Below are 19,870 nucleotides of genomic sequence, written 5' to 3'. Positions count from 1 at the left end.
GGGCGGACGGAACCCCAGGGAAGCAAGCCTCCTGAGGCTTGGGCGCACCGACCGTCGCGCCGCCGGAAACGCCCGGCCTGCAGGACGCCGCGCCGCCGCCCCGTGCGGGCCCGTTTCGAACCCGCGCCCGCCAGCCTGCCCAGCCGCGTCCCCGCTGCCCGCACACTCACCGCGCGCGCGCGCCGCCCCGGCGCGGCCGCCCGCCGCCCTCAGCCCTGGGAGCGCTCTCTGCCCCGCCCCCGTGCCCGGCCCGCGGACCGGGCCCCTTGCGGCGGCGGCGTCGGGGCTACGTCACGGGCGCGTGCGCTCTCCGGCGCACGGGCAACGGCCGGGACGGAACGTTACAAGCTGGGCGTGCTGGTTTCCTTAGAAACGGAGCCGCGCCGGGGAGGCGGTGGAGAAACGTCGACTGCAGTGGGGCCCCTGGTGAAGCCAGGATGCCGTCTAAGGGAAAGGACAAAAAGAAAGGCAAGAGTAAAGGCAAAGACAAAGACAAGAAGTAAGGAGAAGCCACGCTGGGGTCCCCTCTCCCCGGGCCTACCCTCTGGGGATTCGGGGCTGGGAACCGGTGGGACGCTGGGGCTGGCCGGCTGGCTAACTGCCCTCCTCTTGCTCTCCTGGATTCTGAAAAGGACAGCCTCATTGTTCAAAAATTCCCAAAATGCATGCGAACGGTACTGCTCCAACCTAAACAACGGAGTGTGAGTTTTGGGACCCTGAATAATTTAGACACAGCCCCTGCCTATGTGTAATGCATTAACGATGGAGGCAGATAAGTTCCCAAAGAATAAAATACAGGACCAAATGAAATAGGGGCTAGTGAAAAAACCAAAGAACTGGGAATGAGGAGGAAGAATTAGTTCTGACACTAGAAGTGAAGATCAGAAGGTCAGGATAACATTTCTTGGTATACTGAAGGTCCTCTAGACCAGCGCTGTCCAATAGGGTAGTGACCAGCCATGTGTGGCTCTTAAAATTTAAAAATCAGATCTTCTGTTGTATTAGCCACATTTCATATGTTCAATAGGCACATGTGGCTACTGGTGACTGTATTGGACAGCCTAGGTATAGCACATTAACATCACCACAGAAAGTTCTGTTGGACAGTACTGCTCCAGACCGGTGGTTCTCAACTCGGGGCGATTTTGGCTCCCAGGGGACATTTGGCACTATCTAGAGACATTTTTGGTTCTCATCGGGGGATGTGTGCTACTGGCATCTAGTGGGTGGAGACCAAGGATACTGTTAAACATCCTGCAATGCACAGGACACCCCCCCACCTGCTCGCCAAACAATTATTTGGCTCAGGATATCAGTAGTGCTAGGGTTGGAAACCCCTGCTCAAGACTACAAGCTTCTCTAGAGTAGGCACTAAGCATTATTCTCCATATCTCCAGCACCTAGCAGAGACCCTGGAACATGGTGGATGCTTATTATTTGTTAAATAAACAAATTAAGGTGTCCATGTATGCTTCAACTTGAATCTTCTCTTTTTTCAATGGGAACTATGCTCTGGGTTTCATTCTCCCCCCGCCCCCGCCCCCCACCTGAGAGATCTCTGTGATGTAGTTGAGAATATCTTGAACATCTAGAGAATCTCTGGGTGATTGAGGAAGTAGTTCGTTGGGCCTTTTGAAGGATTCCTTTTGGTTCAAAGGAAAACGTAAAAGATTTGAACGAATTGGTAATTGTTCACGTTTCCCCAAGCTGGTCAGAACCCCTAAAGTAGGCATTGCTGTAGCACTAACACTTTGCATGGAGTTGCTGCTAGATTGCCACTAAATCTATTGGGTGACTCTAGTGGTTTGTTGGAATCATACATGGTGTCCAGCATCAATCACTATATATGGGACCAAAAGGGAATCCCCCAAACTTGTAAAGTTTATAAAGTAACTTGTTTAAGAGAGTAATACATGCTCAGTACAGAAGGTTTAGGAAACATGGAAGTCAAAGTAGAAAACAAAAATCACCTGTAATCCCATCATCCAAATGTAACTACTACTATCATTTGGGGATTTTCTTTTTCTTCTTTATAAAATGATAGCCCATGGTACATATTTATTTGTAGCCCCCCCCATATATTAATATAGGTATTCTTCTGCAGTGTAACTTTTTTCTTTCTTTTTTACATAATTGCATAAACACTTTTTAGAAAAGATTTTATTTATTTGAGAAGGAGAGAGAGGGGCAGAGGGAGAGGGAGAGAGAGAATCCTTGAGCAGACTCCCCACTGAGCACAGAGCCCTGACGCAGGGCTGAATCCCAGGACCCTGAGATGATGGCCTGAGCCAAAGTGAGATCATGAGCTGAGCTGAGGTTAGACACTTAACCAACGGAGCCGCCCAGGTGCCCCAGTCTTGCACTTTTTAAAAGTGCCAAGGGCTTGTCACATTCTGGGAACTCACTAGCATAAGTTTTCTATTTTTGACCGTGCATCTACAGTACATTTATCAACAAGGAGGAACACTGAGGGTAACAGACCTTGTATTCCTTGGATTTTCCATGACCCATAGTTTGAGAAACGCTGCTTTGTTTTTCAGTCAGTATTAGTGGTTTTATGAGAAATCCTAGCTGCCATCAACTGTTCTTAGCAGCTTAGACCTGATACCTTCAGGGAGTAATTGGATGATTATAGCAAGGCAGCCTGTCACTACTGCCTAAATCATGCTGGAAAGGAAGGTCAAAGCTATAACAGGCTAGAGGGTTGGAGGTGGGGCTGGCCTTAATTTGAAGAGAACAGAAGGGAAAGGGATGGAGAACCAGGAGTTGGTAGGGATGGAGGGTGATAGTACAGAAAGATCCACACATATCTATGTGTGAAAATATTTAGAGTTCAAATGCAGGTAAAGTCTTACTTATTATCTAAATATTTATGCATCCAGTGCCTACCACATATAAGGGGCATTGTTTTGTTAATCTTCATACCATAAATCTTTATTTTGTTGTTTGTTTGTTTTTTATTTTTTTATTTATTTTTATTTATTTATTTTTTAAAGATTTTATTTATTTATTCATGAGAGACAGAGAGAGAGAGGCAGAGGGAGAAGCAGGCTCCCAAGGAGCAGAGAGCCCAATGTGGGACTCGATCCCAGGACCCTGGGATCTTGACCTGAGCCGAAGGCAGACGCTTAACCATCTGAGCCACCCAGGCGCCCTGTTTGTTTGTTTTTTAAAGATTTTTAATTATTTAACAGAGAGAGAGAGCATAAGTAGGCAGAGCGGCAGACAGAGGGAGAGGGAGAAGCAGGCTCTCCACCGAACAGGGAGCCCGATGTGGGGCTTGATCCCAGAATCCTGGGATCATGACCTGAGCCAAAGGCAGGCGCTTAACCGAATGAACCACCCAGGCGCCCCTAAATCTTTATTTTGAAAAACTCTACTTTTATCACTTTAATCTTTGAAGCCATGCTTTATTATTATTATTTTAAATTTTTCTTTTTACTTCTGTATAAATGATTATGGTTCGTTTCTCAGCTGTCCTTGAAGCCTGGTGCATTGTGGCACCAGCTAATAAAGTATTTAACATACTTGTCCTTGTGACTTGATCTTTTGTCCAAGGTCTAGCCAGAAATCCCCCCCCCCCCGCAAAAACAACCTAAAACAAAACCAAAACTGGGGTTGGAGTATGTGGAAGATTACAGAATGATGGACTTACAGTTACACTACGAATGTATTATCATGCAGAGGGGGAACTAAGGTAATGGATTTGCAGGAGTGAGAACCAAGGTCTAAAACTGAGTGGGTAGGAATAGAAATGACAGTTTCAAATACGAGAAAAAGAGGTAAATGAAAAGATGTGAAAGATTCATGAAATGAGTTTGACTTATGCCTTTCCTCTTTGTTTTTCCAGTCCTTTAGAGTTATGCTCCAAAGCTCCCCTCTTCTGAGAAGAGTCACCCACTTAACTCCCTTATCATAAATATGTATTTATTAACTCATTCATCCAACAATATTTGCTCATATGTGCCAGGCAATGCCAACCAAAACAAATAGTAGTAAAGAGAAAGGTATAATTCTAATATAGTAGAGAAATAGTTATATGCTGTCAATGTCCTCTTCCCATGCAGGAAGATAATAAAAGCTGATGAATCTACAGTGGACAGAGCCAAGGCCAATGCCTCCCTTTGGGAGGCCAGGCTGGAAGTCACAGAACTCTCTAGGATTGAGTATCGTGATACTTCCCGGAGACTGGCAAAAAGCAATGAGGACTTAAAGAAACAGCAATATAAAATGGAGAAAGATACAATGTCTGTATTAAGTTACCTGAAGAAGCAGGATCAGGAGAAAGATAATATGGTAGGTAGGTAGAAACCCTCCCGAGTCTCAATAACTACCTCTGTCATACTTGAAGCAGGACGTTATTGCTGAATGGCTTTACTGTTAGAATTGGCTCTTTTATTTTCAGCCCTTGTCCCATTGTTTTCTTGTCTGAAACAGAGATTGATGGTCATATGGGAACACTATGGTCCATTTTATTTTAAGAAGAGCATAGTATATGACCTGTCTGTTTTTTTCAAGATTTATTTATTTGAGGCGGGGAGAGAAGGAGTGTTCACACAAGCAGTGGGGGAAGGGCAGAGAGATAAGGAGAGAAAATCTCAAGCAGACTCCCTGGTGAGTGCAGAGCTCAGACACAGGGCTCCATCTCACAACCCCAAGATCATGACCTGAGCCAAAATCAAGTGTTCTGACGCTCAACTGACTGAGCCACCCAGGTGCCCCTGACCTATATGTTTTTTGATATTGATAAATACTTATAATGATTTATAAAGCAATTCACTGATAATCCATGATCACATGATTATGAACCCAGCAAGTTGAATCTCCTTTTTTTGGCTAGTTGAGTCTTGAATTTATCTTTCTGTACCCTATTTAAGTGTTGAGAGTGAAACTATTATTTTAGATCTGGAAGTAAAAGGGAAGGGAACTAATATTTTGGAGACCATATTTTGTACCAAGCACTATGCTAGGTACTTTATACCTCTCTTGTCTCATTAAGGACTTTTAATAACCCCATGTAGCTACAATATATCATTCCCATTTTATAGATAATTGACTCTCAGAAAGGACAGATACTAACTTACACTGTACCTGTGTGACCCAAAGTCACACAGCTAGTGGGTGTTAAAGTGGAATTTAGGTGCAACTCCAAATTCTTCTCTTTCCCATCTGCCTCTATGAGCTGCATGAATATTACTTATATATTTGTTTATTGTCTCTTTTCCTGATTAGAATGAAACCTCACAGAAGTAAAGAATTTGAGGGCTTTTTAAAAAAAGATTTTATTTATTTATTTGACAGAGGAAGAGAGAGCACAAGCAGGAGGAGCGGGAGAGGGAGAAGCAGGCTCCCCACTGAGCAGGGAGCCCTATGTAGGACTCGATCCCAGGACCTGGGTATCATGATCTGAGCCGAAAGCAGCCACTTAACCAACTGAGCCACCCAGGCATCCTGGGGCTTTTTTTTATTGTTGTTCAGTGCTACCTCTCCAGCACCTGGTACAGGCATAACACATAGAAGGCGCTCATTAAAATATTTTTGCATGCATGAATGAATGGCTTGTGAGTGTACTGATACTTTGAAAAAGTTAATATTAATCAAAACTAACTTCAAGATAATAGTGAAAGCATATTACAGAATCAGGCAACTGAACATTTGTCTTGATTTTGTGAATTTTATTAAAGTAAATTTTTATACATTACTGTTATTTTTGTTACCTTCTTTCCTAGGCAACTTCCATTTTAAAAATTACTCTTTCAGGGGCGTTTGGGTGGCTTAGATGGTTAAGCATCTGCCTTTGGCTTGGGTCATGATCCCGGGGTCCGGGGATCAAGCCCCATGTCGGGCTCCCTGCTTACCTGGGAGCCTGCTTCTCCCTCTCCCTCTGCCATTCTCTTCGCTTGTGCTCTCTGGCTCTATCTCTCTGTCAAATAAATAAGATCTTTTAAAAAAAATTGTTCTTTCAATAGTAGGCATTATTAAAATTGTCTTCTATAAAGTATTATTCTAAGGTAAGCTTTTAGGTCAAGTAATTTTCCAAATTCATCACATAGAAGCTTTGTGGCCTGCATTAGCTGATTGCTGTTGGTTTATCAGTGTCACTTGTATTTCCTGATTTTCATCTGCCTTCGTGTATCAGAGGTCAGCATCTGGCTATGGCAAATAACATAATTTTCTCATAATCGCAGATGCCCACTGAAACCAAAGAGACTATCTTGGAAGGAAGAAGTAAAATAGATTAAATATATCCTGTTTAATGAGCTCTCCTATAGTTTTGTTACTCATTCTGCTATATCCTAGAAATGTGTCATTAAAGCTTTATTTAAACTGTTTATAGTCTTATATCATGTTAATTATAGAAATATTAGAAATGAAATGTGTTTTAGAAATATATCGAACAAAATTGGTGTTTTTGCATTTAAGGCTTTGTTCAATCACAAAATAAATCTCATATTTCACACCTGAGCTATATGACTTAGAACTGTCACAATTTATATCATAAAATTTTTAGGTTTCCCTTAAACTAGTCTAATTACGACAGTATTTCACTTATATATCCTCTGATTCTATAACCATGTCAAGGAGTTGTTAGTTTAAAAAGCTACTCAGGGGGTGCCTGGGTGGCTTAGTCAGTTAAGCGTCTGCTTTCGGCTCAGGTCATGATTTCAGGGTCCTGGGATCGAGTCCCACATCAGGCTCTCTGCTCAGCAGGGAGCCAGCTTCCCCCCTCTCTCTGCCTGCCTCTCTGCCTACTTGTGATCTCTCTCTCTCTATCAAATAAATAAATAAAATCTTTAAGAAAAAAAAGCTACTCAGGTTTCCTACTAAAACATACTAGCAACCTTGGACAAATGATTGATTCTAAGACCGGAGCAGGGAAAGTAAAAGATGAGCCTGGAATATCTGTGCAAGAAAGTAAGTAAGAAAATTAAAAGGCAGGGTAACTGGCTGGCTCAGTTGGTGGATCATGTGACTCTTAATCTCAGGGTTGTGAGTTCGAGCCCCGACATTGGGTGTAAAGATTACTTAAAAATAAAATCTTGGGGCGCCTGGGTGGCTCAGTCGTTAAGCGTCTGCCTTCGGCTCAGGTCATGATCCCAGGGTCCTGGGATCGAGTCCCACATCGGGCTCCCCGCTCTGCAGGGAGCCTGCTTCTCCCTCTCCCACTCCCGCTGCTTGTGTTCCTGCTCTCGCTATCTCTGTCTCTGTCAAATAAATAAATAAAATCTTTAAAAAATAAAATAAAATAAAATCTTAAAAAAAAAAAAAGGGCACAGGTACTAGCTTGAAGGGGGCTCCCACTGGCCAAATCTGAAACAATCAAAATAAATGATGGCAGTAAAGGATTATAATCCATTGAATAAAATACGTCCATGAGTGCATATTGCTAATAAAACATACATTAATAAATAAGGGAGAAGGGAAAGCTTTTCCTTTCAGTAGAATGTAGTAAATTATTAAATCTCCAAAGAATGGGAGAGTTAGGTACTGGCACAAAAACAGACACATAGATCAACGGAACAGAATAGAGAGCCTAGAAATGGACTCTCAACTCTATGGTCAACCAATCTTCGACAAAACAGGAAAGAATATCCAATGCAAGAAAGACAATCTCTTCAACAAATGGTGTTGGGAAAATTGGACAGCCACATGCAGAAGAATGAAACTGGGCCATTTTCTTATACCATACACACAAAAATAGATGCAAAATTTATGAAAGCCCTAAATGTGAGACAGGAATCCATCAAAATCCTTGAGGAGAACACAGGCAGCAACCTCTTCAACCTTGGCCACAGCAACTTCTTGCTAGGCACGTCACCAAAGGCAAGGGAAACAAAGGCAAAAATGAACTATTGGGACTTCATCAAGATAAAAAGCTTTTGCCCAGCAAAGGAAACAGTCAACAAAACTAAAAGACAACCGACAGAATGTGAGAAGATATTTGCAAATGTCATATCAGATAAGGGGCTAGTATCCAAAATCTATAAAGAATTTATCGAACTCAACACACAAAGAACAAATAATCCAATTGAGAAATGGGCAGAAGACATGAACAGACATTTCTGCAAAGAAGACATACAAATGGCCAACAGACACATGAAAAAGTGCTCAACAACACTCGGCATCAGGGGAATACAAATCAAAACCACGATGAGATACTACCTCACACCAGTCAGAATGGCTGAAATTAACAAGTCAGGAAACGACAAATGTTGGCCAGGTTGCAGAGAAGGGGGAACCCTCCTACATTGTTGGTGGGAATGCAAGCTGGTGCAGTCACTCTGGAAAACAGGAGATTCCTAAAAAGGTGAAAATAGAGCTACCCTACGACCTAGCAGTTGCACTACTGGGTATTTACCCCAAAGATACAAATGTAGTGATCTGAAGAGGCACCTGCATCCCAATGTTTACAACAGCAATGTCCACAATAGCCAAACTATGGAAAGAGCCCAAATATCCATTGATAGATGAATGGATAAAGAAGATGTGGCATATATATACAATGGAATATTACACAGCCATAAAAAAAGAAATCTTGCCATTTGCAACAATGTGGATGAAACTAGAGGGTATTATGCTAAGCAAAATAAGTCAATCAGAGAGAGACAATTATCATATGATCTCACTGGTATGTGGAATTTAAGAAACAAGGCAGAGGATCATAGGGGGAGAGGAAAAAATGAAACAAGATGAAACCAGAGAGGGAGACTAAACTGTAAGAGACTCTTAATCTTAGGAAACAAACTGAAGGTTGCTGGAGGGGAGGGGGGTCAGGGGATGGAGTGGCTAGGTGATGGACATTGGGGAGGGTACGTGTTGTGGTGAGCACTGGGTGTTATGTAAGGCTGATGAATCACAGACCTGTACCCCTGAAACAAATACTACATTATATGCTAATTAAATGAATTTAAATAAATTTTTAAAAAGATTTTATTTATTCATAAGAGGCAGAGAGAGAGAGAGAGGCAGAGGGAGAAGCAGGCTCCCTGCTGGGGACTCGATCCCAGGACCCTGGGATCATGACCTGAGCTGAAGGCAGACGCTTAACCATCTGAGCCACCCAGGCACCCTTAAATAAATTTTTAAAAAAAGAATGGGGGAGTTAAAAAAGTCACCATTCGGCGTCACGGCAATAATTGATTTCATTAAGAATCTTCAGTGGATGCTAAAACTACTGGTAAAAGTTTGATGAGCAGAAGGTGTTTGCATAGTCTCAAAATATCTTTCCATAAATTACTTAATAATTACAAAAGGAAAAATTGCAATTTTTAACTGGAGAAACCTGGCAGACATAGTCTTAACCAACTGATGAAAATTAACATCAATTACTTCATGATGTAATGCACTGAAAAGTATACATCATCACTTAGACAGTATATGCCTGCCAAAAATGCATAATCTGAATCTGCTCATGCAGAGGCATCAGACAACCCCAACCCTGGCTGCTACTCTTTAAAACTGTTGAGACCCTAAAAGACAAAGACTGAGAAACTGTTCGAGATTAAAGGAGACTAGGATACATGACAACTAAATGCATAATCAAGGATTATATCCTAGACCAGAAAAAGAAAAGTTGCAATAAAGAACACTACTGGGACAATTGGTGGCAAAATTTGAATATGGACTGTGGATGAAATAATAGTCTTATATCAATGTTAAATTTTCTGATTTTGATTATTGTGCTTCTAAAAGAATGTCCTTTTTCTTAGGAAATACCTTCTGAAATATTTAGGGGTAAAGAGGCATGATGTCTTAAACTTATTCTCACATGGTCCAGAAAAAAATATATCATTTATATATTCATATTTTAGATAGATCTATCTATGCATACATAGAGAGGGAAAGCAAATGGGGCAAAATTGGATGAAAAGTATATGAGACCTCTTTGTACTCTTCTTGAAACTTTTTTTCAAAAATGTTACCCAGATAAGAGAAATTGCAAATCAAAACTACAGTGAGATATTACTTTATGCCTATTAAGATGGCTACTACTGTCAGAAAAATAGAAAATAACAAGCACTGGGGAGGATGCAGAGAAATTGAGCCCTTGCGCATTGTTGGTGGGAGTGTAAAATGGTGCAGCCATTATGGAAAACAGTATGTACGTTCCTCAAAAAATTAAAAATAGAATTACCACATGATCCAGCAATCCACTTGTGGGGTAATTTCCAAAAGAATTTAAAGCAAGATCTTGAAGAGATATTGTGCACCCATGTTCATTCAAATATTATTCACAGTCAAGAGGTGGAAGCAACCCAAATGTCCATCCACAGAAGAATGGATAAAGAAAATGTGGTAGGGCGCCTGGGTGGCTCAGTTGGTTAAGCGACTGCCTTCGGCTCAGGTCATGATCCCAGGACTTGGGATCGAGTCCTGCATCGGGCTCCCTGCTCGGCAGGGAGTCTGCTTCTCCCTCTGACTCTACCCCCTCTTGTGATCTCTCTCTCCCTCTCTCTCTCAAATAAATAAAATAAAATCTTAAAAGAAAAAAAAGTGTGGTAAATACATACAAGAGAATATAATGCAGACTTTAAAAAGAAGGAAATCCTGTTACATGCTACACATGGATGAACCTCAAGGGCATTATGCTAAGTGAAATAAGCCAGTCACAAAAGGACAAATACTGTATGTTTCTACTCATATGAAGTATCTGACGCAGTCAAAATCATAGAAATGGAAAGCAGAAAGGTGGTTGCCAAGGGCTGGGGAGTAGGTAGAAGAAATTAGTGTTTCATGAGTATAGAGTTTCAGTTTTGCAAGATGAAAAAGTTATAAAGATCTGTTGTACAACAGTGTGAATATATGTAACACAGCTGAACTGCGTACTTAAAAATGGTTCAGATGGTAAATATAATGTGTTTACCACATACAAAAAATAGTTACCCAGGCAACTCTGATGATAGCCAGGTTTTAGAACTGGCAATAGCAGGTTAAGGGCGTGGAATATGCCCACCTTACTCTACCTCTCCAACACTATAGGTTTCAATATCATGCAAAAACTAGGCTACTTGGGGCGCCTGGGTGGCTCAGTCGGTTAAGCGACTGCCTTCGGCTCAGGTCATGATCCCAGGGTCCTGGGATCGAGTCCCACATCGGGCTCCCCGCTCTGCAGGGAGCCTGCTTCTCAACCTCTTCCACTCCCGCTGCTTGTGTTCCCTCTCTCGCTGTGTCTCTCTCTGTCAAATAAATAAATAAAATCTTAAAAACAACAACAACAAAAAAAAACCTAGGCTACTTAAAAAAGGTAAGTTACAGGGCAATTTCTTTACCTTCCTGACTCCGTATTTCCAACTTCTACAGATTGAAAAACTGAAACAGCAACTGAATGAAACAAAGGAAAAAGCCCAAGAGGAGAAGGAAAAATTGGTGAGTATCTAGGTACACTAATACTTTTACTTACTGGGTGGTCAAGTTTCTGGCAAGCTCAGATATTTAAGACACAATAAGAGTAAGTGAATAGGTCCTCCGAGTAGCTCAGTGACCTTAAAGCTCACACACTTGATTGTACAGAAGCTCAAAAATAACATAAAATTATGTTATTGTAGAAAATGATCTGGTAGTAGTGGTACTACTGAGTTTGTCATTCTTTCTATGGCTTTTCAGTGGACAGAGGTAGGAAATACATATTTTTAAAAGATTATATAATGAGTCCATACCAATATTTTCAATTCAGATGCAGGAGTACAGGGTTTATTACTTGATCTGAGTCTCCTTTATCCCTCACCAAAGGTCCTGCTTTTGTTGTTGTTGTTTTGCAATACAGTGATAGCAAATTAATTTATTTAGTACTTTTAGAGGATTGATTTCAACTTTTGCCTACATCAGACCAGTTGATATTCAAAACTGCACCACCAGATTCTAAATGATTTGATCATGGCATGTTTCACATCATCAAAACCATCTGAATAGATCTGCTGAAATAATTTGTTTAAAGCTGCGTCTCCCTCCAACTTCTCATTTTTTCTTCTTTGATTTCACTGACCAATTTATCCCAATTTCTTACATAATGAGATGATGATGGATATAAATTCCTATGTCTGCTATGAACTGTTTTGGTTTAGGCACATCTCCTTGCCCCTTTAGTTTTTCCCATCTCACAGCCTCTGTCTTGATTTCATTTTAATTTTAATTTTTGTTGAAAGTACTTTAAATGTGCTCTGTTCTGGTATTATAGGATGAAGAAGTCTCAGTTTCAAATTGTAATCCTTTCCAGAAGGAAGTTTCACCAAAGCAGACAACTCTTTTTCTGAAAATTCCACATTTACATTATTCTTCTGAACATTCTTGATTTGAACATTCCTGATCACAAGTGTAATGATTACTTGAGATTGTGTTTGATACCAGTCATACTTGATTTTTGACTGATGAGTCCTCTGGGATGCAGACACCTCAGATTGTGATCCATTCTGAGATTCTTGACACCTTTTAATCCAGACAGTGAAATCAGGATCTGCACTCTCTAATTCCTGTCTTCCTAGAAAAGCTTCTAGAGCAGCAGCATAGTTTTTTTTTCATGGTATTCACATATCCCTTTTCTCAGCATAGCAGTGGAATTATTTAGATTAAGTTCAAGAGATTTCTTTGCATCAGCAACAGCATCACAGTAATTCCCAAGAAGTACGTGACAATAAGCTCTTTGACAATAATATTGTGCATCATCTGGTTTCTGTTCCAAAGCCTTAGTCAGCTTCTCTAATGCTGCCTGGGGGTCCTCATCAATCAGAGGACCTGATAAGCTCCAGGAAAACTTCTGGGCTGTTGTAGGTCCTACTGCAGCTGCTGCCATCCCTAATAATTGCTGTTGCAGTTAGAGCTGCCACCCCTGAGGTTACAAGCTGCCCCACTGCCCAAGGGGGAACTTCTCCAAAAATCCTGTTCTTAATGATATCGGTATAATCGAGTAGTTGCTTCAAACCTCAATACATCAACAGTCACAATACCAATATTACCACTAACTAGATTAGTGGAAACAGATTTAAGATTCTAGGGGGCACTTTTCCCCCTTAGGATATATACCAATAGGGATCTATGATCAAATACTTTACCATTTGAAAGAATTCCTGTGAGGTTATGCCACCAACTGAAGAACACATTTTGCTTTTGATTTTTAGAAGTGCTTTTAAAAAAATTGTGCATATAAATTATGTAATTATATAATTATGTAAAATATTTATGTGGTTCCAAAGTCAAATCTATCAAACATGTTGTATTCTGAGAAATCTAACTCCTATCCATGTCTTCACAATATGCCAGAGTATATTGTATTGTCAAAATTGATTTTTGTCAACATGATAGGTGAGTATTCCAGTGTATTTTAATTTGCATTTCTCTTATTATGAGCTATATTGAACATTTTTTCATGTTTGAGGGTCATTTGCATTTCCTTTTGTTATTTCATTCATTTTAAAAATTGTGTTATTGGCCCTTTCTTCCTCCACTTCCTCCTTCCTTTTTTTCTCTTCTCTCCTTTTCTACTCTTCCTCCTCATCCTCAGCCTTTTCCTCCCTCTTCCTTCCTCTTTTTTCCCAACTTCTCCTTCTTTCTTGATTTATTAGAGCTATCGGCCCTTCCTTTATCTCTTAGTTCACTAATTTTAATTTAGGGTTAGGGATGTTATTTGTCTTTCTTACAAATTAAAATTTTGTTTAGTCTTCTCATACCTCTTTTTAATAATTACATTTTCTGTATAAGATCAGCTCATTTGAGAATTTTTTTCTTATTCAAGGCACTTGGTATCTTCTAACAAAAAGTAAAACTTGATGCAAAAATAAAAAGGGAACATTTCTTCAAATAAGATAGACAAATAGCTTAAGGCTTCAAAGGGAACACAACTCTGTGGGGCTTTTGTTCTTTTTCCTAACTCATTTACCTGTTTCTTTGCATACAGGAACAAAAGTATACTGTGCAAATAAATGAGCTGGAGGGACAGTTCCATCAAAAAGCTAGAGAAATTGGCATGATTCAGACAGAGCTGAAATCAATAAAACAATTCCAGAGGAGAAAAATCCAAGTGGAGAAAGAATTAGATGATGTAAGTTTCTTTCTTTCTTTAAATAAAGGTGATTAGAATTAACTACAAGCATACCTCGGAAATATTGCAGGTTCAGTTCCAGAGTGCCACAATCAAGTGAATATCACAGTACTATACTTAATGTGTGCAAAAGCCTTCATAGACATTTATTCCTGTGAGATGGTAAAGGACTCCCTTGACATTTCAGAGGTTATTTGAGAGAAAGCGGAAGATATAATGAGTGTGGCACTGGGTGCAAGTCTTATTTCTAAGACTTTCCTAAGCATTGATTTTTTTGTGACTTCACCAAATCTTAGCCAACACACCCTTCCACATTTATCAGCAACTAAACCTTTGGAGTGACTTCAATAAGAAACAAATTACAGGGGCGCCTGAGTGGCTCAGTTGGTTAAGCCTTTGTCTTCAGCTCAGGTCATGATCCCAGGATCTGGGATCAAGCCCCAAGCTGGGCTCCCTCCTCAGTGGGGAGTCTGCTTCTCCCTCTCCCTGCTGCTTATACTCTTTCTCTCTCTCAAATAAATAAACAAAATCTTAAAAAAAAAAGAAACAAACAAACAAATTACAGTTCTTGGGAAACATTAGGGGCAAAGTAGCAAAGTCCTAAAGAAAAATAGGTTTAGACTGATGAAGGATGATTTTAGAACATTTTAGAAGGTTCTCTGGTTAAGGGTGGGCAGGGTGAGGAAAACTGCGTACTTTCAGAAAGTTTCTCTGACCTTGCTATGCTTTTTCTCTTACTTTCCATCCCCTCAGCTCAGAATATAGTTTTATTGCGTTAGTAATAATGTAATAAATGGCACATTTATGCAGGGGATAGTAGCTGAAATCAGCTTTGTGACTTCGGGCAAGTTACTTAACCTCTCTATACCTTGGTTGCCTGATCTGTAAAATAGGATAATAAGGGTTACCCATAGACTCGTAGGGTTACTGTAAAGGCTACATGAGTTCATATATTTAAAGTGCTTAAAGTAGTGTATATCATATAAGTGAAAATTATATTTATAGTGGCATGTAGCTCTCTGAGGACAAAAGTCCTGATTTGTAGCATTTGCTGATTTCCTTGGTATAAATACTTGTATTATGGCCAATTTCAAGCTACAAACACTTTAACAACATGCTAGCAAAATTCCTGGTATGAGCCCGCTCTAACATGCAACTGAACATTGCCGCTATTACTAGTAATAATAAGAGTATTACCACCTAAGGTAACCGTATTTCATGTAGTGGAGGGGCTAAAAGTTGATGCTCTGAAGTCAGGCTGCTAGAGTATACTGTTTTTACTACTTGGGTATCTTGTTAAATTTCCTCATCTAAAACATGGAGGTGAGAATAATGGTACCAACTTTAAAGGGTCATTGTGAAGACTAAATGAAATAATCTGTTTTAAATGCATAGCACTGTGTGGTAAATATTACCTGTTGTTGCTGATCCTGCTGCATTATTACTACTGCTAAAATTATGATTATAGCCATGAGTATTATTTAAGGCCCTTCCACCGTCACTTTTAGTGCCTCTCACTCTTGGGCATGGTGTTCTCCAAGCATGCAATGCCTCTCAAGCCCTCCTTGGGCTACCCAGAGCCCTGTTTAACAAGAGCAAGCTTTGATGGGAAACCAGAATTCCTGCATCCTATTTCTGTTTACCTTTTAGCTGATCACCAAATCCAAAGAGTATATGCGAAATGAGTAAGTCAGATAAGACAATGTAGTGTTTGAAATTATGGACTTCATGTCCTGGTTCTGCAGCTGATAGCTGTATGGCTTTGGATAGTCTGTTAACTTCTCTTGAGTCTCAGGTTCTTCACCTGTAAAATGTAGCTGTAATATCACCTGCCTCCTCTTAGAGATGTTGTGTGGGTTAAATAATATAATGTGTGTAAAATACTTAGCACACTCATTCCTATTAATCCCTGGTAAAAGTAGTAGCATAGTAGTTATTGATGTTTGCTTGTTTTAATTATATAGCTTTAAAAATCTTAGTAGAGGGATGCCTGGGTGGCTGAGTCGGTTAAGAGTCTGCCTTCAGCTCAGGTCATGATCCCAGAGTCCTGGGATTGAATCCCGCATCAGGCTCCCTGCTCAGAGGGGAGCCTGCTTCTCCCTCTAAATGCTGCTCCCCCTGCTTGTGGGCTCTCTCTCTCTCTGACAAATAAATAAAATCTTAAATAAATAAAAATCTTAGTAGAGTACTCTTAAAAGCTCTAATTAAAGGGATGACTCGGCACATTTCAGGCAAGGTAGGAAAGGGGAAGACACTTTCTTAGACTGGAGGAATGTGGAGGAATGTGTTTTAACTCTATCGTAATTGCGAAGTTATCCCAAAACCTTCCCGGTAGGCTTTGTTTATGAACCTGATAACTTGTTGCTTTACAACTGGTCTTATAACTGTTTTATTTTATTTTTATTTTTATTTATTTATTATGTTATGTTATGTTAGTCACTGTACAGTACATCATTAGTTGTTTTTTTTTAAAAGATTTTTTATTTATTTATTTGACACACAGAGAGATAGAGAACACAAGCAGGTAGAGCAGCAGGCAGAGGGAGAGGGAGAAGCAGGCTCCCTGCTGAGGAGGGCGTCCGATGTGGGACTTGATCCCAGGACCCTGGAATCATGACCTGAGCCGAAGGCAGACGTTCAACCGACTGAGCCACCCAGGCATCCCCATCATTAGTTTTTGATGTAGTGTTCCATGATTCATTATTTGCATATAACTGTTGCTTTAAAATTGTTCTTAATTTTTTAGGGATGCCTGGGTGGCGCAGTCAGTTGGGCATCTGCCTTCGGCTCAGGTCATGATCCTGGAGTCCCGGGATCGAGTCCCGCATTGGGCTCCCTGCTCAGCAGGGAGTCTGTTTCTCCCTCTGACCCTCCCCCTTCTCATGTGCTCTCTCTCTCTCTCATTCTCTCTCTTTCAAATAAATAAATAAATAAATCTTTAAAAAAAAAAAAGAAACTTGAGGGTGTTATATTAAGTGAAATAAATCAGAAAGATAATAATAATAAAACTTGGTTAATGAGTGATATAAGGCAACCATCTATGATGGTTGTTATCACTTATATGTGGAATCCAGAAAGAGCTGAACTCAGAGAAACAGTAGATTAGAGGTTACCACAGCTGGCAGGGAGGGGGATATGAGGAGATACTGGTCAAAGGATACAAACTTCCAGTTCTAAGATTGACAAGTTCTGGGGAATCTAATGTATAGCATGGTGATTAGAGCTAATAATCTTGTATTATATACTTGAAAGTTGCTAAGAAAGTAGATCTTAAGTGTTTTTACCACAAAAAAGAAATGACAACTATGTGACAGTATGGAGGGGTTAGCTAATGCTATGGTGGTAATCATTTTGCAATATATAAGTGTGTCAGATCAACACATTGTACACCTTAGATTTATACAATGTTATATGTCAATTTACCTCATAAAGCTGGAAAAAAGACAAAAAATAAAAAGATTATTAGCAAAAAAAGTAAAAATTTTCTTTGTGTGTTTTCACAGCATTTTGTATCTCTTTTATACACTTTAGCCCATTCTACCTTGACATATTTATCATTTGTCTTATCTCCCCTGCTAGATTACAATCTTTGAGGCATGAACAGTGTTGTTCCTTTGTATTCATTGAAAGACAAGATACACAGTAATGCTCAATGAATCTTTGTTAAATGCTGAGTAGGTCTTTTCATTAAAAATGTAATTGCAGGAATATCAAGTTTCTACTAACTAGATGGGAGGAATCCTTTCATAATGTATATGTATATCAAATCATCATAATATACACGTGAACTACTTTACTGTTAATAATTCCTCAAAAAAGCTTAAAATTTTTCTAAAAGGAATATCAAAAAAATTTTTATACAAAAATGCTAAAGACTGAATCAAGTTAAGATCTGTAACTTTTTAGGTACTCTCAAAATAGCTATCGGAAGTATAGGTATACATTCTGAATCAAAGTGAATTAACTAGTGCATATTCTTGTGGGCCGCAGTATGATTTCTTAAGAACAATATTGCCACCTAATGGAGAAATAGATTTCAGACTTTTCAAAAAGGGCCATGGGCCAGGAAGACTTAAAATTCAAAGGCAAAAGATACTGGCTTATGGGAAAAAATAAGGTGGTTCTCCGGAATCCCAAATATGGAAGAATTAAGGCAGGTGTAGGGACCCATGAACTTAAAATGGGAAGAGGGTGTATACATAAAGGAAGAAAATTAATTAAAGTGTGTGTATAGAATTTACTATACAAATTAAAAGAGGCTAATTAAATTTAGATGATCACAAGGTATTCAAAGCATGAATTTTAAAGAAAAAATGATATCTATGTGATTAACAGAAGGAGCGTACATTGGTAGGTTGCAGTTATTATTTTTAATAATTTGTTTTAGTTTTTCTTCTTTTGACAAAGTGATAATACCCATTTCAGCAAATCTAGCTGACAAAAAAGAAAATTAAAAGCTCTCCCTGACAATTATACTACCTAGAGATAACTGGTAAATATTTTGGTATATTTTCTTTCCATTTTTCTTCCTCTATGTAGAAACATTTAAAAATATGTGGTATTTTTTTTAAATGAGGTCATTATGTACAAACTGTTAACCTGACTTTTTTACTTTTATTGTGAACATTTTTCAACACCATTACATACTTTTCTATAAAATCTTTTTACTGGATGCATAGAATTCCACTGGGTAGATGTATCATGATTTTTTAAAAAATATTTTATTTATTTATTTATTGAGAGAGAGAGAGAGAGAGGAGGGTGAGGAGCAGAGGAAGAGGGAGAGGAGAGAATCTCAAGCAAACTCCATGCTCAGCGCAGAGCCCAACACAGGGCTTGACCCCATGACCCTGAGATCATGACCTGAGCCAAAATCAAGAGTCCAGAGCTCAACCAACTGAGCCATACAGGCACCCCAATGTATCATGATTTATTAATCGGTCCCTTCTTGTTGGACATCTGAACTGTTTTCTTTTTTCTTTTTTAAAGAATATGTAACAATCTTTTTTTTTTAAAGATTTTATTTATTTGAGAGAGAGAGAACATGAGCAGTGGGGAGGGGCAAAGGGAGAGGGAGAAGCAGACTCCCCACTGAGCAGGGATCCTGATGTGGGACTCCATGTGGGACTCAATCCCAGGACCCTGAGACCATGACGTGAGCTGAAGGCAGATGCTTAACTAACTGAGCCACTCAGGTGCCCCTGGACTTCTTTCTAATTTTCCACTATTATATACCATGATGAACATCTAGTAACAATATTTTTCTACATCTGTAATTAGCATTTAGGGTAACTTCTTAGAGATGGAATTTTTTTTTTTAAAGATTTTATTTATTTATTTGTCGGAGAGAGAGAGGCAGGCAGAGGTAGATGCAGGCTCCCTGCTGAGCAAGGAGCCTGATGCGGGACTTGATTCCAGGACCCTGGGATCATGACCTGAGCCGAAGGCAGACACTTAACCAACTGAGCCACCCAGGAATCCCAATTAGAGGTGGAATTTATAGGTTAAAGAACATAAACTTTTAAAGGCTTTTGATAGGCATTACCTAATTATCTTTTGAAAGATTTGTGAATTTATGGATTTTTGAGGGAGTCCAATGGCATATGAAAGGTCCATCGCTGCACATGCTAAGATTAAAATTAGATAGACATTTCCATAAACTTGTATATTGACATTAATTTTCAATCTTTAATGATGTAAGAGGCCATTCTTTTAAAAGTTGTATGAGAAATATAGGGAGAAAGAACATCTGAAAGAGATCTTATAAAATGGAGATTTAATACAATTAGGACAGGAAAATTGTTAAGTATAAGGGAGGATGATAGTAGATATAATAGT

At 39.5% G+C, this 19,870-nt stretch overlaps 1 protein-coding gene and 1 pseudogene across 1 annotated transcript in view; one reads left to right on the top strand and one right to left on the bottom strand.

The window, feature by feature from the left end:
• The first annotated feature begins 296 nt into the window (after positions 1 to 296).
• Positions 297 to 19,870, top strand: part of BBOF1 (basal body orientation factor 1) — a 32,721-nt gene continuing 13,147 nt past the window's right edge. The window contains exons 1-4 of the mRNA XM_021679554.1: positions 297 to 499; positions 4,068 to 4,296; positions 11,302 to 11,367; positions 13,889 to 14,032. Of these exons, the coding sequence (XP_021535229.1) occupies positions 438 to 499; positions 4,068 to 4,296; positions 11,302 to 11,367; positions 13,889 to 14,032 (501 nt within the window). The 5' untranslated portion in view covers positions 297 to 437. The remainder of the gene's footprint in view (positions 500 to 4,067; positions 4,297 to 11,301; positions 11,368 to 13,888; positions 14,033 to 19,870) is intronic.
• On the bottom strand, positions 11,807 to 12,787 carry LOC110571702 (annotated as a pseudogene).

This window comes from Neomonachus schauinslandi, chromosome 9 (genome assembly GCF_002201575.2).
Source record: "Neomonachus schauinslandi chromosome 9, ASM220157v2, whole genome shotgun sequence".
NCBI lineage: Eukaryota > Metazoa > Chordata > Mammalia > Carnivora > Phocidae > Neomonachus > Neomonachus schauinslandi.
The sequence above is the reverse complement of the archived record's forward strand: the minus strand, read 5'-3'. Positions and strand labels throughout refer to the sequence as shown.